The sequence below is a fragment of the Vulpes vulpes genome, chromosome 14 (assembly GCF_048418805.1).
Source record: "Vulpes vulpes isolate BD-2025 chromosome 14, VulVul3, whole genome shotgun sequence".
Taxonomy (NCBI): Eukaryota; Metazoa; Chordata; class Mammalia; order Carnivora; family Canidae; genus Vulpes; species Vulpes vulpes.
Genome location: NC_132793.1, coordinates 39,439,710 through 39,458,900, shown reverse-complemented (window position 1 = coordinate 39,458,900; position 19,191 = coordinate 39,439,710). Strand labels below are relative to the sequence as shown.

The 19,191-nt window shown below is 33.6% G+C and overlaps 1 protein-coding gene across 8 annotated transcripts in view; it reads right to left on the bottom strand.

The window, feature by feature from the left end:
* MACROD2 (mono-ADP ribosylhydrolase 2) overlaps positions 1–19,191 on the bottom strand; it is a 1,918,082-nt gene that overhangs the window by 1,453,764 nt on the left and 445,127 nt on the right. For all 8 annotated transcript variants that reach the window (XM_026002392.2, XM_026002393.2, XM_072736414.1 and 5 more), the window contains one exon: positions 6,665–6,694. In XM_026002392.2, the coding sequence (XP_025858177.2) occupies positions 6,665–6,694 (30 nt within the window). The remainder of the gene's footprint in view (positions 1–6,664; positions 6,695–19,191) is intronic.

Genomic DNA, 19,191 nt, shown 5'->3' with positions numbered 1-19,191 from the left:
AGAGGGTGAGAAGGCAATCCACTTTGCCTGTGAATGTTTACAAAGTAATTTATGAAAAACAGCCACTTAAACACACTCAAAAAGCTCTTTAAATATGTTGTTTTCCATGTTAGGAATTCTTAGAAACAAATCAGATTTTTTTGTAAAAAGATTATTTTTCAGCACATCTGTTTTGCTTTTTAAAGAAGGAGTCTGATACCTGAAACACTTGAAAGAACCTGAGGAATATCAGTGAAACAGGGACCGTGATTAGTTACAGGAAAAGGGTGTGTTTATTGCCAAACCAATCAGTAATACTGATACACAGTAGTGACTGAACCAGTGTTTGTTGAATGAATGAATGAACATGTCCACATCTATGTGTTTATATGTAGAAGAAGGTGATAGGTGGATGGAGATTTACCAATGAAATCTATTGCATAACACCAAATAGTTTTATGATTTCAGGGCTTTTAAAGCATGTATTTTGATATCTCACACAAACTCCATGAACTTATAAGTGGACTTTAATAACAAAAAGCATTAGGAGTTCTCTCTGCAAGTACAGACTATCTAAACAAGAAATAAGAGACCTCAGAGGAACAGTTACTAACCCCAGGCCACTGAACCTTATTCATCTAAGGGGCACAAAGAAAGCAAGAAGCCTTTGGAAATGGTAAAGGTGATAAAATATGCTATATCTCATTCTAGAAAAATGGCTTTCACGTACTACTTAGTGGTAGTTGCTTATACTTAGAGTTTTAAGATTAACCCGCCACAGAAACACCTCAAGGATGAGCTAAAATTATAGCATTGATACAAATATATGTGTGTATATGTTTAAAACAGCAGCCCTACTAAGTTATGTGTATAAAATGCCAACCTTAAATTGCCACTTTGTCAGGAAATGTCATTTAAATAGTCTAACATTGTGCTTCAAGGTTTAGCACTCAGAGGCTCTGACAGACTGGAAAAGGAAGCAAATTCCATGAATAATGTCCTATTTGGTCTATCAGAAAGTACTGGTCTTATGTTAATTATTGTGACAATGAGAGGGAAAATATCTAAAGTAAGAGATTATAAATTTTGTTCTGGTCTATTTAATGCAATGATCTAAAAGAAATCAAGGAATTAACTCTTTAATTCTGATTTTTCTTTCTAATTCTGCTTCTTCACATAATTTGAGGCTAGATGCAAAGATTGTTTTTTTTTTTATTATATATTCCAAAAGTACATCACAGGACTTTGTGCATGTAAGACATTCTTATTACAGACGAGTGAACAGGTATTTAAAATGCAATGTATTCTAAGACTGAACCTCAAATACACAAAAAAAGTACATGAATCTGGGCAGCAATCCAAAGCAATCCAAATACTGTAAGACAGTGCCATTGTATGTACTTTCAAATTATCAATTGAGGCTGAGACTTGTGAAAATAAGCCAAGGAAAACATCTCCATATCCCAGATACATGTTTTCCTGTCCTCTCATTCATTTTTCCTGGTATAAAGTTATTTACCTGAGCACAGAAATAGCAAATCAGAAGAACAAATATATATTAAAAATCACAGAGGAAAGGCAAAGAGCTCTAGAGTGGAAATCAAGAACCCTGTCTTCTCATTCAATGTTTGCCCTTTATAAGCTATATAACATTGAAAAAGTCACCAAATATCCCAAAGTCTCATTTTGCTCACCATTAATTTAATAATAATAAGAAGAAGAAGAACACTGATCTCATTTGAACACTGTGGCAGAGAAAGTTACTATGTATTTACCATATGATTTCCTCTTCCTGGAAACTGCAGAATCCATTCTTCCCAGTCTTCCTTGTGGTTAGGTTGAATGGGGGGTGTGGAGGTGGTTGTCACCTGCCTAAATTCTAACCAGTGAAATATGAACAAAAGTGATATACGCCATTCCCAAACTGGTCTGTAAATATATTTCACAAGATCCTCTAGCTCTCTCCTCCTATACTGTGACATTCTTAGCAGCCACACATCAGACAGTGTAGCTTATAACACCCTCAGTCTCTGAATTGCCACCTAGAGGAAAGCATAAGTAGGAGAGCCAATAATCGTATTTAGCCTACGATGTGAGCAAGAAAGGAAACTCATTTTATTAAGCCATTAAGATTTTTAGGCTTATTGGATACCACATATAATATAGCCTATCCTTACTAATAAAATGGCAAAATTAGAAAATAAATTTTACTTGGTTTATATATTAATGAGCTATACAGCTAGCTATACAGCGTAGTATTGGTAGCAATGATAGAAAGCTTGTAAAAACTTATCAGAAATTCTAAGGTATTTTTGACATTATACCATTACGTAGGTAACATAAAGTCAATCACCACAGAACAAATACTTATGTAAGAAATTAGCATTTGTCTCTGCCTTTAATATATCTAGGAAATAAAGACAGAGATGATCCATTTCACCTGAAATGATTGGGTATTTGTAACCTCATCACCTGTGTTTATTACAATGAATCAAGTCTGATCTGTGACACTAAATTTCTAGAAAGAGTGACCTCTAGCCCAAAGATAAAAATTCACACCGGTGTGAAGTGATTCTCTCACTTTCAAATAAGAACTGAGAGGATGATAGTGACCTTTTTTTTTTTTTTAAATCTCCTTTTAGGAAACCATTCTTCTTGGTTTATAAGCACTCAGAAAAAAACAACACAATGTGAAGATTTTACAGATAATACAATTTTATATACACTGATTTTGTCTAAATTTCAAGTACTATTTACATACAATTGGGGGGGCTTCCTGAGGGCCTGAAAAAATGGTACCTAAGATAGCATTATTATTTTCTCGATCAAATTGTTTAGTCAATCAATAAATTATTCCCTTTAGAGATTTTTGGAGATATATTAATTCAAGAGAATTACATCAATTCAATTGTCCCTTATTGGATAATTATTAAGTGTTACTTTACAAATATCACTGACAGGATTAAAAAGATTTGTCATAGAATCAGAAGACTAAAATTCCATTCAAAGAAGGATAAAAATGTTCCTTAAATTTAATTTCAGACATGTACTCTAGAGCAATCTTGACATATCTGGAAGTACATAAATAAATTTAAACCCATCAATGACCTACTTTAAAGAAAGAAATTACAGCCATCTTAAATACTTGCAATTTATCTTTATGATGATGCCAAGTCACTAATTTTAGAATTTGGAAATTAGAAATTATAGCAAAAACTGCATTTTAGCAAAATCAACAATCTAGAGGCAGACAGTAAAGTATATACTTCAGGTAAACAGAAACCTAAGTTTGCCTATTTCTGAATTTCTTGACACTGCTAAGAATTCATAATGTATCTTCTCATACAGGTTAGAAGAACCATAAGAAAATACAGGCCAGATCACTAGAGTTAATTCTATATACACATATACACCAACTGTGTTTCCACATACTGAAACAAAGCAGCTTGGTAAGGCTTTCTGAACAGTAGCCTACCTTTCACTATGGTAGGGAACGACTTATTGCCTATCAAAACCCCCACTCTCCCCTTCCTTCTTAGAGAACAAAGCCCTAATTCCAGCAATTCCATTTTTAGGTATTTATCTGAAGAAAATTAAAATGCTAATTCAAAAAAAAACAAGCACTCCTATGTTCATAACAGCATTATTTACAATAGCTAAGCTATAGAAGGAACCTAAATATCCAGAGACAGATGAACGGATAAAAATATAGGAGATATATATATATCTCATTTTAGTTTCCAAATAAAATGTGTGTATACAAATATAAGTATATATATATATATGTATATATATATACACACACAGACACAGACATAGTGTGTATATCAGACACACACACACACACACACACACACACACACACAATGGAATAGCACCCATCCATACTAAAGAATGAAATCTTTCCATGTGCAATTATATGGATGGACCTAGAAGGTAATATGCTAAGTAAAATAAGTCAGACAAGACAAATACCATGATTTTACTCATGTGTGGAATCTAAAAAACAAAACATCATTAAAAAACAACAAATAAGAAAGCAAACAAAACAAAATAGAAACAGACTTATAGATACAGAGAACCAGAGGGTAGGAGGGTAAGATGGATGAAATAAGTAAGGGAAATCAAGAGGTACAACTTTCCAGTTATATAATAAATAACACAGAGAGATGTAATGTACAGAACAAGGAATACAGTTAATAATATTGTAACAACCTTGCATGATGATAGATGATAACTAGACATTATAGTGACCACTTCATAATATATGTAAATTTTGAATCATTATGTTGTACACCTGAAATTAATACCACTTTGTATGTCAACTGTTCTTCAATAAGAAAGGGAAGGGAAGGGAGAGGGCAAGAGAGAGTGAGAGAGAGGGAGAGAGAAGGGAGAAAGGAAGGGAGGAAAGAAAGCGTTTCAATCTCTCTGGTAGTGAGATCTAAAAAACCTGCAGAATCTTCTGACCCTGCCCTTGATTTACTAAAAAGAAGTTTCTTAAATACGTCACTCCACTTGTCACTCCTACCTTTAATAGAGATGACCTAACACACATCTGCTAGATGCCAGAAGTACCAAGTTCTTCCCCCTTCTTCTGCATGCCCATTCAAGAAAACTATTGTTTTTCCTTAAAATTGTAAAAAAAAAAAAAAAAAAAAATTCTGTTTGTGATTATCTAAGCTTCATTGAAACAAAAGATAAACTTGGCTCATGTCAACCTGTGTATGTGATATTTTCCACTATTAAAATATATTGTTGTTTTTATTTCCTTTGTAAAACAGCTAAGATCATTACATTTTAAATAGAAAGGTATTGAGGTAAGTAATAATCAGTATTAATTAAATATAATCTGGCCAAAAGAAAATACAACACCAAGTACTTTTTGATGAGTGCATTGCCTTCTGGAATGAAATTACATACATCTACAAATGACCATTTGGTAAGTTTTAGGATAATGTAAGATTTCAGAGAAAGCTGCTTAAAGAAAACAGACTCATCTTTTAGGGGCCAACTTTTTCTTCCCCCAACTTTCTTATTCCTCCTGACCCTCATATCTATAATGGCTAGAGCTCCATTTACTCCAGTTACTACCATGGACCCCTGAGTTCTATGCACTAGGGGAAAAAGACCAAAAAAGTAAGAGTTTGAATGTTTGATGACACCATGGAATTACTCTCCCACCAGCTAGCCATGCCTGCAGCTCCCCAGGATCATGGGAAACAGGGGCTCATTCCATCCACCTCCGTGGGCCACACACAGGCACTGGGAAAACCACTTTATAAGAGTGCACCATTTTCAACAGAACCACATCAGCCGTGGGCCCAGGGCTGGGTTGGCCTGTAAAATGCTGTAAACGGTCACAGGGGTCAGCTAGGGTACATTCACGGGCCACAGGTCGGGTCAGAGAAAAAAAAACAAACCCACTCCCACTCTCTAGTCTGTATCTAGACTACTTGTACATGAGAAAGATTTTTCCTATTTAATAGTATTCATCAAATTTGTTAAAATACTAATGTGTTTTGTAAGAATATCAGCACTATGGGGGATTTATTTTAATAATGTTTTCTTTACAAAAGAGACCTAGAGATAAAAATTCACTGGAACCCGACTCTGAAGGAAAATTTTCCCTTCTAATTTCCCAAAAATATAATGAGAAATCCTGTCAATTTATATTTTCTAAAGTACTTTAGGGAAGAAAACAAGAAATACTCTACCATAGAATGTACATTAACGTGATAATATGAAGAGTACTTTCTAGATTTATTTTTCTATATTTCTATTTCCAAGGTTCTGTTTTCTAAAAATCTATTGATTCCTATATATGAACAATGATTAAGATTTTAGTTTCCAAATAAAATTTACCCAATAACCTCCTCATGATGGCCAGGGAATTTTTTTTGAAAGCCTAAATCTCAGTGCAATTATATTTACTTAAACGATATACATGAAAAGAAGGAGCAAATGGGGAAAAAAGAAAGAGGAAGAGAGAAAACAAACCTATTTATGTCTACCTGGGTCTAACAAGACTGTATTCTATTGTATATTTCCCCCCCTACTATATTATAGATGGGCTAGGAAAGTTTTCATCTTTCAACCCAGATATTAAAATAATAATAATAATAATAATGAAATTAAAATAATAAACATCTCCAAGATTTTGGTATCAAAAAAATACTCTCTTCATCTCAATTTGATCTCATTTATTCTCCTCTAAACAAGCTAAGAGAAAAAGCAAAATGCAGATGTTAATTTCCTAAGTGGCTGATATATCAAGCTCTCATGCTACAAAGCCATAACCTTTCTAATATCATTCTGATAGAAAAAAAACCCTAAAACTGCAAGTCTCCAAATGTATTGTTTTAGAATTTATATCAAAAGTGACTCCATCATTTCCTATATGTGTGTTTGTCTCAATAGCTTAGAGCTGTTATAGCTTATGCCAAAGGTAGAAATACAGTTTGATGAGAAGAAAAACAATATTCCACATATTTTGAAGTCTTTCAAAATTACATTTAGGCTAACCAATGTATGTATTTTTATTATAAATTATTTTCTAGAAGACTATCATTTTTTGTTTAATAATTACAGTTAATTTTCTTATAAGTATCATAGAACTTACTTAATATCTTGTGGTTGGTGTAGTAAAAAATATATTTTAAAATAAATGATGTTCAGGACTTACCACCTCCTCCTCCAAGAAGACTGGCATTTGCTGTTTAAAACAAAACAAACAAAAACAATTAAATAATATATAAAAACTATAATATGTCGATAATATGTCAGATAGTCTAAGAAAAACCTGGTGGTGATCATGTCTCTTATAAATACACACAAACTCACACTATGTACTTTCATATAAAGATAGCATTTATTACTGCTTTATGATGATATGAAAATTAAAATAATTCACTATCTCTTTTTTCTCTTCAAATGACTATTTTTATATGTACTCCCTTCTAATAAATGAGGTACATATTATGATTTTTTTATTTTCTATTCTGTATTGAAATTAATCTTCTATGTTCTCTGTTTTATCAAGTAGAGATAGAATAATGCTATTTAGGCAATTCAATGATTTCAAAGGACAATGTAACATAATAATAATAATAATTTTAATAAAATCTCATCAAATAAAGTATCCTAAGACACTGTACAGTAAGAACCCTTAACCAGTAACAGATTTATTACTTTTAGCATTAACTTTTTATTTGAAGGAAAGAAAAGCATTTTCATAATATAATGTGCCATTTCTTATACAGTTATCCATTTTTCTAGCACACATATTTCTAGAAGCCAAATAATAAGCAAAATATAAGATAATTCCATTTGAATTCATTTCAAGAGGTCAAAGTTTTATGAAGTTCCATTGCAGGTTTCTATGTAAGTAGTAAAAACATTATGCCTATGTTTATCTTGTCATTATAACAGCCAGAAAACAAAAGTTAATACACACTGCACTGAGCTTTATTCCATAGAGTTCTTATGTATAATAGGCATTATCTCATGCCATTATAAAAAAAAGAAATCCTACAGCAGTCTAAAGAAAGAATGTGGCATCCAAGATCTCTTTCTTTGTGTAACTTGAACTACCAAAACATTAAAGAAATCATTTAGGAAAGAGAAGTAGGAATCTTTAACTTGAACTTCAGTGTGCTGTCCCCAGACCATGCATTGCCATAGTAAGAGAAGCAAAAATCTGTTACTAATTCCATCAATAGGCATTTTTGCAACAAATGCCCATATTCATAGTTCCATGAGGTTAAATATGTGATAATGTATATAACACTAAAGAGAATATATTGAAAATGCATAAAGACCACATGCCTTTGAAGGCCTTGTCAATATGTCAGTATTAGAGCATCAAATCTTATTTCATATCACCTTCCAAGGACAGGGTCATCTAATTGCTGCTCTTGCCTTCCTCTCAGTACTTATTCCACAAACATGGACTAGATAACAATGTCATTAATCAATCATAAATAAAACACATTCCTGATGTCATAAAATCTTCTGTCATTCTGTCAACTCAGGTCCCAAATCTATCTGACTTCACAGTGAGAGTGTATAGTTACATAGATGGTAGCCTGGACTTAATGTCCTGCACCAAATTAATCTTTATAGCTGTTGAAGTGGTAACTTGTTGCAGGGGCAAGAGGAAACATGCTGTGAATTCTATTTTGGTTCCCATACTCCTTTGTGAATGGCAGAATTTTCATGATCAACCCATGTCTCTTGGCTAAATCAAATATTTTCTAAAATCTTAGCTATATGCATTTATAAAACCACATGGCATTTCACACTCCTGCTGATTATTTATTTTTATATTTCCTTGAGAACTACTTCCCTATCTGTAAGTTTTCCAGATCCCTGAAACTGTTTTTCTCCAACTTTCACATATTCATTCATAAAGAAAGTTATTTCCAAGAAAAAATAACAATAGTGGTAGTTTTTCACTCAAATTATGGCCAGGAGCACAATAACACAATGTAGCTACTTTCACCCCATGTTTTGCTCAATAAAGGTAGAGGTTGCCTGTTTTGAGAACATAGCCCAAGGTCCCTCTATTTAACTAAGCACTTATCCAATAGATGTGGGTGGATGAGTAGGCGTAGGTATAGGAACTAGAATCCCAGTGCTGGAGAACCATCAAGTCAATATATGTCAGATGTGTGTTCATGTCTAGATCAGTGTATCTGGTCACATTTTAATATCAATATAGGACTACTTTACCAAACTGTGGCATTCTACATGGTATATTATCACTTTTTTTTTTTTTTGAGAGAGAGAGTGAGAGAGAGAGCAGGGGTAGAGAGGGGGAGAGGGAGGAAGAGACTTTTAACCAGGCTCTGCACTGGGTGTGGAGCCTGAAACAGGGCTTCATCTCGCCATCCTCAACATGACCTGAACTGAAATCAAGAGTTGGAAGCATAACTGACTGAGTCACCTAGGTGTCGAGATTTTTAAGATAATTTCATGTGCATTATCATTCATGTAATAGGACTTAATCTAGGCTCCTAAAATATATTCACATACACTATATATATATATATAGTGAATATATATATGTGTGTATATATATATGTATGTGTGTGTGTGTGTGTATATATATATATATATTCAAAGCAATTCTAATAACTATAACCTGGGTAATGATTTTTCTAAAGAATTCATGAAATCTAAGCCTATTTTATCAATTTCTGTTCTCATAATTTTTTATTTACTTTTTTTTTATTTATGATAGTCACAGAGAGAGAGGCAGAGACATAGGCAGAAGGAGAAGCAGGCTCCATGCACCGAGAGCCTGATGTGGGATCCCGGGTCTCCAGGATCGCGCCCTGGGCCAAAGGCAGACGCCAAAACACTGTGCCACCCGGGGATCCCTTGTTCTCATAATTTTTTTAATAAAATGTTTATTAGCAAAAATATCAAGGCAATTTTCTTCAGTAAAAATGACATAAATGAAGGCAAATAAAAGTGAACCTTTTATCAGGATTTTGAATATAATCTTTCCCTTCACAAAGCACCTTATATATAACTGATGCTCAACATTTATTAGTCAGATGGATTGTTTCTTCCATTTTACAAAAGTGAAAATGACTTTTGTATGTTTAAAATTAATAGTCACTTAATTTCTACTTAATTATCTCTAATAAATTGAGGCATATCCCAATTAAATAGAAGCCCCTAAAGATGTGGTCTGAGTTTAATAGTTTGGACTGCATCTAAGAAGCTCTCAATACATTTTTTCTAACGGGATAATTGGTAAGTTTAGTCCAACTTCTTTTGATACTAGAGGTATTTGTTTATTGAAGTGTGTAGAAAGAGTAAACGTTGGTCCTTTTTCTACTTGTAAAACCAAGGACTATCAAAAAAAAACTCTTAAAATTTCTTTGGAAATAATGACTAAGGATGTAAAAATGTTTATATATTTCTGTCCCTATCTAAGTCTCTTGCTAGAGGGAATTTCAGAAGTGCTTCTTGTTATTCCCAAAGCTTCTCAGAGAAGGAAAAGGAGAAAAGAAACAAAGAAAACTTGAAGTTTATGAGCATAATATCACTGCTTCCAAAATAAGATTTAAAAATATCTTTTCTGAGCATGCTTACTGACACTATTATTATTCATATTTTCCTAAATAAAATATCCTTTCTATTACCAGAGAGGTAGAGGAAAAAAATCAAGCTACAGTAATTGCCTCAAAAATCAATTAAATGAGAAACTAAAATGAGCCATTATAAGTTAATGAATCTGTGTATTGCACTTTTTTGTCCCCCCCCCAAAATAACAACTCAATGAGATAAACAATTTCACTGTTTATAAAGCAAAAGACAAAACAAAACAAAAAACAAAAATGAAAAACAGTGAATATAATATGGGAGAAAGATTTACCTAAATCTAATTTCAAAATGGCAAATATGGAGAATTTATTTATGATATCCTAACCAAATGACTAATTTTTTAGAGTTTTTGAGAAATTATTTTCTTCCATTTGAACTCAGTTCTGAAATTTTTAATGAAAATTATCAAATTTGTATAGGTATATCCACTTTTAAATTATCAAAATCATAGGGAAAAGTGAATTCAATTAGGAATCCTTTTCTTGGGATAATCAGCCTAAATGAAAAATGATCATGGTACTTACCAATAGTATCATTTATTATTTCATGTGTTTCTCAGAACATAAATGGAATATTACATTACCTTCTTTCTAAAAATAAAAATATTTTGAACGACCCTCTGTGTGCATATACATGTCTGTGTGTGCATGCATTTGTATCCTTTTACAAATACAATTAAATTATGGATCAAATGATGAAAAATAAAATTACTATATACTATAAGTAATCTTCCATTACTGGAAGATCCTAAGTGAAATGCATGCCATAGCATTGTTAGAAATTTAAGACAGCTGTAGTTAATCAGACCCCTAAAGCACTTTTCCTCCTAATATCTCAAAATCCTTTTTAGTCTGTATAGGGTAATAGAAAGAGCCAGGTAACCTGTTTTACTTCTACCTCAGTTTCTAAATAGTCCAGTGGGTTGAGTAAGTCATAGTCAACTACCTTATTTATCTTCTTCCATCTGGAAATTTAGAATTATCAGGGATGGCAAACAAATTTCAAGTAATTCTGATTCATTAATTAAAAAAGACTGTCAGTATCTCTCTCTCTCTCTCTCTCTCTCTCTCTCTCTCTCTTGCTTTTATTTATTTATTCATGAAAGACACAGAGAGAGAGGCAGAAACATAGGCAGAGGGAGAAGTAGGCTCCCTGAAGGAAACCTGACAGGGACTTGATCCCAGGACCCCAGGATCATGACCTGGGTGGAAAACAGACTCAACTGCTGAGCTGCCCAGGTACCCCAATTGTCAGTATCTCTTGATTTGAGCACAATTCTAAAGCTAAATCTAGGCTTAGTGGGAAAGAGAACTATGATCAGTTAATAATACTGATCACAGTCAGAGTGGGGTAAGGAGAATTGAAATGGCAGCAGACATGAGATATATTGGAGATCTGTACATCAGTTAACTTCTCTTAGTTTTGACAGTTGTCTTAGATTTGACAGTTTCTGATGCAATAAAATTTTATTCAGTAATCTTAAGAAACAAAGCCACTACCCAACACATGCCAGCCTTGTATTTTAGCATACTTAACAGCCCCCGCAGTTTGTGAGTCAGAAATATAGTAGCTCTTGTTTATCCACAGGGGACATCTTCGAAGACACCTGCAGTAGATGCCTGAAACCTCAGATAGTACCATAATCTATGCATACTATGTTTTTTTTTCTTTGCCTATGGTAAAGTTTAATTTATAAATTGGGCACAGTAAAAGATTGAGAACAATAATAATAAAACAATTTTTTAAAAAGTAGTGTAATTAAAGTTAGGTGAATGTGGTCTTTCTCTCTCTCTCAGAATATGGTGTGCTGCACTCACACTTCTTTTTGTGATGATATGATATTATAAAATGCCTACCTGAGAAGATGAAGTGAGGTGAATGATGTAAACACTGTATGTTAGTTTTTAATGTAAAGCAGGTGATCCTCCTTCTGATAATACATCAGGAGGATCACCTGCCTCCAGGTCATATGGTTGACCTCAGGTAACTGAAACCCCAGAAAGTGAAAAGCAGATGAGGAGGAACTGCTGTAATCCAGTCTGTGAAATAATCCAGACTGGGAGATGTAACTCATGCTATGAGCTAAACTGGCCTGGTAAGTGTTTGAAACAAGTTTGTATTCCACTTACCAAGATAATTTCTATTATCTTTACAGTATCATTTGTTTGCATCCCATTTCTACCCCTACCCAAGACAATCTGGCAAACAAGCAACAGCCTGGGAGACTAGTATTTAAACATTGATTAAGAGCAGTCCAGGTGGCTCAGCGGTTTAGTGCCGCCTTCAGCCCAGGGTGTGATCCTGGAGACCTGGGATCAAGTCCCCCTGGAGTCGGGCTCTGCATGGAGCCTGCTTCTCCCTCTGCCTGTGTCTCTGCCTCTCTCTCTGTGCCTCTCAGGAATAAGTAAATAAAATCTTTAAAAAACAAACAAAAAAATTGATTAAGACTGTGCAGAGTTTGTTTGCTTTTCATCGTTATAAAAGAAATTGTAGTTACTTTTATTCTAACAGGATCCTGACCACCAAGTTTATTTATTCTGCTTTCTTATTACAATAGAGCACATGGGATGTCAAATGATTGTTGGCAAAAAATTCCCCAGAAGCTCTATGTAAAACACTATTTCATTCACAACATGTTATCCTAAAAGATACAAAAGATGAAATATCACCCGTTAGAATGGCACATTATATTCCTTACAATGTGAAGCTCAAAGTAGGAAGTGCTAAAACATCTAAGACTAAAATCCCAAGCATGTGAATGACTCTAGCACTACTTTATACAGGGAGCAACCATCCCAAGTGACAGCTGTGGAAATACAATCTACACAGACAAATACAGCCATCAGTTTGGCAACAACTCTCTGTTCATGTTTTACTAGATTTATACCTTTTAAACAAAATCAAGGGAATGCCAGAGGTTTGGAGCAATGGTATAATATCCTGCTTTGAAGCTGACAAAGAGAGAAAATTAAACATAGCCTTAACTATCTCACATGCAGAAACCAGGCATAAACACAGGATTAATAGTTTACATTTTAGACTGACTGCAGAATTTAAAGAAACCATTGATTATTCCAGGGTCTGTGTGTTTTATATAAGTTGGAACCTACTATGAAGCCAAAAATAGAATACAATAAGCCTTACTGTTGATGAATAGGTGAAAAAGCATCAGGAATTAGAAAACTTACTTGGGTGTATTAACAAAGAAAACAAAACATAATGACTTTTGTTGCAGCATGAGGGAGGAGAAGAGCTGCCCCTTGTTAGCCAATTTGGCTTCATCAGCTACAACTCTGTTTTCAGTGACTTCAAGAAATACTGCAGCATGGGAGGAAAACCAATATATTTTGCCCAATTCCTTCATTTTACAGAAGTGGATCAAAGAGGTCAGGTGACTTGTCTAGGCTCAGACGCAGGAGAACCTACTCTACAATACTGCCAACGAAACTGGAAAATCACACACACAGATGTTTCCTTTACTATCTGAAAAAAGAGCACTCCCATGAAACATTTTTGTAAGCTAAAATGGTATAAAGCAAAGAATTATCATTCATTTATGTGGAAAAATTTTTTAGCCATTCCCAGAACCAAAAAATAACCTCTTTTATGCTTTTCTGATATCTTAGGACACATCTTGCTAGTGGATACACAAAATGAACTGAGATAAGGGACAGATGCTCACAGAGTTCAAAGCTATGGCAACTTGATGCTGAGATGCTGGGCCTAGTTCTCAAAGAAGGACCTTGGCAGGGCCACTTTCACTGCTCAGGGTGCACGTTGGTTCTGCGTACTGGCTTGCTGAAGAAAAACACTGAATGCTATTTTCACTTCTTTGATAAAAGCAAAAATCCTCTTCAGTTTTCTTTCAGTTAGAGAAAATAGGTACCACTGTAGGTCTTTTGTACTAGCTAGGTGGTATTATGTGAACTTTTGAAAAGCAGGGGATACCTGTATGTATGTATGTATGTATGTACACATATTTTTTTCTCCTCATAAATCACATCCAAAGATGGTAACAAAACATAATATGCATGGAATCTACAGAATGTTATCCTACTGAAGATCACCGAATTTAATTATAAAAGGGTGAACTAAAGTATTGCCAGGTCCTACAGCTCCATAATGCAATGTAACTAATGCAAAATGAGAGGAATCAGCACATGCTTTTATGTCACAGTCCTCTTTCTCGACACTATATATCGAATCAGTTGTAATTTTGATGATGACAACACTGGCTCAGTTACAAAAATAGGATTACTTAAGTAACCCAATCTGGGACTTTCCAAAGAGTGAACAAGTGTGTCTAAATAGGGAAAAAATGAGTTCAAATGTGTATTAGCTTTGTGGTTATAGTGATACAAGACACTTGAACAGCAGTTTTAACTTGTCTTTGACAAGAAAGATTTTTAACAGAAACCAATTCTCAATTTGAAAAATGGAAGATGTGCTTATTTAAGGGAATATGATATACTTTTAGCCTGATTAAAACACAGGCCTGAACTTGTACCCTCATTTACATACTTCTTGGGCAGACCAATTTGTTTCAATAAAACTAGGTAGTCCCTTTTAAGAACACTGTTTTGCATAGTTTCCTTATTTCATATTTCTTTTAATATTATGGAATCTTTATTTCTCTTCAATAATGAAACAGCATTGAGTTTTTTTAAAGGTTTATTTTTATTACACTTTAATTTAAATAAATAAGACAAAGGAACAATTCTCAGTCATAGTAAATAGATGGGAAGATTCTTTGAGACAAAGAATCTCAAAGGTAAAGGATTTAGGGTTAAGGGGAATACATAGGATTGCTACCTGGAGAACACTCCTTACAAGCATTTGTTGGTATCAACAGCACTACACATAATTCTTAGGACAGAGCTGGTACTAAATAAATATTTGTTAAATATATAAGTAAGGGGATGACTGGAAGACAGGGGAATGAGAGAGGGGAAAATGGAAAATCATATTTGTGGGACAGGTGAATAATAGTTAATGACTCCACATAGCCAAGTAAAGCTATGCCAGAAAAGCCAAACAGATCTAGATCCAATTCCAGATTCTATCTTTGAGAAACTATCAAACTATCTTTGAGAAAATTCTTGAACTCCAGCTAATTAACCCATTGGAGTGTCTGTTTCTTAATCAGTAAAATATTGGTAAAATAATTGCCATGATACAGGTTTGATGAACAAAATATGATTGATGACTATGTAAACCACTCCAAGGTACCTGGTAGGTGCTAAAACTCAGTAAATGTCAGCTCCCCATCAATAACCTTGATTTCTGCTACATCTGGCACTCATGCTAGAAGTTAAAAAAAAAAAAAAAGACCCAGGGTGCCTGAGTGGCTCAGTCAGTTAAGCATCTGCCTTCGACTTAAGTCATGACCCCAGAGTCCTTAGGCTCCCTGCTCAGTGGGAAGTCTGTTTCTGTCTCTTCTCCTGCTCCTCTCCCCTGCTTATGTGCTCGTTCTCTCTCTCAAAGAAATAAATAAATAAAATCTTTTTAAAAACACACTATTAAAATCATTCAGAGCAATCTACACTTTGCAGGGGCCACAGCCATGTTCATTTTAGACAACTACAGACCCCTGCCCTCACTTGGAGATGTCCTGTGCTATACCCTCATCAGGATTTTAGGAAGGCACTAGGATTTAGGTACAGAGAGTTAGGAACAATGCCATCTGCAAATTCATTTTTTTTTAAGATTTATTTATTTATGAGAGAGAGAGAAAGAGAAAGAGCATGAATGGGGGGAGGAGGAGAGGGAGAGAGAGAATCTCAAGCAGGCTCACACTGAGTACAGAGTCCAACATGTGGCTCAATTCCAAGACCCAGAGATCACAACTTGAGCCAAAATTAGGAGCCAGATGCTTAACCACCTGAGCCACCCAGGTGCCTTTCAATTTTTTTTTTTAAATTCTGTCTTTGGGCTTAGGCCAATTAAAGAATAGTTCTATATGCCCATGAAGAAAATGGATGTCAATATTTTGCATGTTATAAGATTTCTCCTTTCTGGGTTATATGAATTATTTAGTTCAAGAATGATGTTAGAAATATATATCAGATAGCTTCTGGTTACTCCTTAAGACCCACTTTCTATTCAATGCCCTGTTCTCTGCCCAAAGTGATCTATATAGAGGACATCTTACCCTCTGGTTGGGTTCAGTTAAATGGGGAGCCTTGGTGGGAGCTAGTGGGAAATATAAAAACAGCTCAAAGTTTTTATTTCCTTGGTTTTCTGTCTATAAGCTTACCTTGGACTGACTATATCCCTTACACAAAGATCACTGCACCAATCAAGGTCATTTAGTATATAATATGACTTCCTCTCCTTTTGAGTTCTGACTTATCTCCCTCCATTTATCTCCTTGAGCTGACAGTGGTAATAGTTGTGCTATTCGTAATAGTTGTGCTGTTGGTAACCACTGGTTCCTGAACAATCCCTTGAGTTTCTCCTATACCATTCCTGGCTCTAACCCTTGTATTTATTCCCTTTATAAACATGCCATCCTCGAAGTATCTTACTTTGATTGTGGCAAGGTTCCTATAGGGATCTTGATTGAACAGATATGGCTTACCCAGACTGGTCACAACTGGTGACCTGCCTAAATCTCATCACATCCCTTCCCAAACTAACTCTCTTAGTTTATAAGTCTTATGAGGATGGCCCTTGTTCTTATGTTTCTATTTGTGGAATAATAAATATAGTAGACTGTTTTTCCTATTAATTAGAAATATATAAATATATTAAAAATATGAACATAAACATATAAAATAATATATACTCATTTGAACATGTGAATCACGTATTTTATTAAACAACTGGTCTTATCTACTATTCCTCCATGTTCATACAAATATATATACATAATTGAGTCTTCCTGGGGCTGTTGTTTAAAAAACAATGGATTCTACTACAAAATAATACCATGTAACATAATTTTCACATTTATCAATACATTAAAAGCTCTAACTAAAAAATAATATATAATGTATTATAACTTTCTAAAGTCTGAGTGAAATTACTCCTATTATTTGTGGGCACTTAATGTTGTTTCCAGTTTTCCCATTACAGACAATGATCTATTAAAAATCCTTGTGTGCATGTGTATGTGTATTCCTACATACTGGTACTTGTACTATAGAAAAAATCATTCAGAGTATTTATGCATAAAAGAGCATATGCATTTTTCAAATTTAAGAGTTTAACAAGATTATTATAATGTGTATATTAAAATAAGTCAAAATTAGCAAAAATTTAACATTCATAAGTATACCCTGGGAAGCACATAAAACATCAGTATCATTTGATATCTGCCAATAAATAAGCTAATCAAAATGTTTTGACAAGTACATGAAGTTCACTGAACTGCTTCTGATTTAAATGTAAAATACATCAGTGAAAAGTTCTCACTTATACCTGAAAGGATCTGAGTTTCTGATTTCAAATATATGAATTTTAAAATGGTCTGTTTTTAATGTAAAAATAATAAAGCCATCTCAACTGATGGTGAGTCTCTTTAACCACTTTCTTTTCATGTTTACTAGATACAAACCGTGACAGGTCTTGAACTTCAAAGCAAACTAAAAACTTGGCTAGAAAAGATTAGAGAGAGAAAGTTTCCACTACTTTCTAATTAAATTCCTTGCAAATTTAAAGTATACTTCAGAAGTTTAAAGATATAGAAGTTCAGAAGATACCAACTTATTAGAAAGATATGGAAGGGAAATTTATCAAAAACACAGATGCAAGAATGCTTCAGCTCAGTATGAATTTCAGGGCTAAGTAAAACTATTTCTTCTCTTTTTGAGACTACTGTAGCATATGAAGACTTTCTCTAGCAGTGCCAATTCTACTTGTTAAATTAAATAAAATTCAATATAACATGTTTCCATTTTTTTCTTTCTCCAATCTAAATATAACATTTTAAAGCAGCATTCTTCTTCCAATTCATTAAAGTCTTGTTATACAACTAAAATGTGCTGTCTCACAGAGAAGCTGACCTGGCTTTCCAACCTAACATAATACTTGGATCATCAAGCAGTCCTGATCTCACTATTGTACCCAATTTGGTCTCATGATATGGCCAACTTATGAAAATTTAAAACGAGCTCTAGTATGATTCATTTTTATCAGAAAGTCATGCTCTGAATCACCAATCTGACACATACTTTAGTAAGCTTATCAAGATAAAAAAAATATAGCCATTATCACAAATAAAGGAAGATACAAGTAAATCATGATGACAATTTTCTGAGCATCTATTAAGCAGTGTCTAAGAGTTGAATTGTATGGTATCTGTCATATTCCAAACAATCTTTTATATAAAGTGGGAATTTTTACTTTTCCTCTAGCAAATGAGGAAACTAAGCCTATTGTAACACTAAATTGCTTGCCCCAAATTATGGGCTGCTAAGTTAAGTATTCAACCCAAGGTTTGAGTCCTTTCATTCAACACCTGATCAATTATACTTACAGTATGCCAGACTCTCTCTTAAAGAATTATTTTATTTCTTCCAAATTATTTTAAAATAGTTGCCTATCCAATGACCATGTATTCAAACAACACCAATGGTAGTATTACTGGTTTTTGAATCTAGCTCGGGACTAAAATTGGATAGTATTTATATCCATCATACAACTTAAAATTATAAAAATTTAAGTATCTTCAGTTATACTTTCCCATATCATTTAATAACATAATAATAATAATCAACAATTTAGATCTCATAAAATCTAAATTGTCTGTAAGGAAAAACTCCTTTGAAACTAATCTAATATTTTGTATGCTTATTGTGAAAAACACAAAATGAAAATAAATATATGCTTTCATTTGTCCTAAACTTTCCATCATTAGGATTCTTCATCCTTGAATTTAGGATTATCAAATAAAGAATATTTTTGATAACTTTTTAAACTTATTATTATTTAACAAATCTCATAGGATAACCAAATAATATTTACTAAAAATAATTGCTTGTCTAATGTTATTCTGAGATATCTAAATATCAGACATAAAATAGAAGCTGCAACAGTTAACAAAAGAATTTGTATTTAGTTTCCAGATATAATGAATTCGCTGCCTACTGA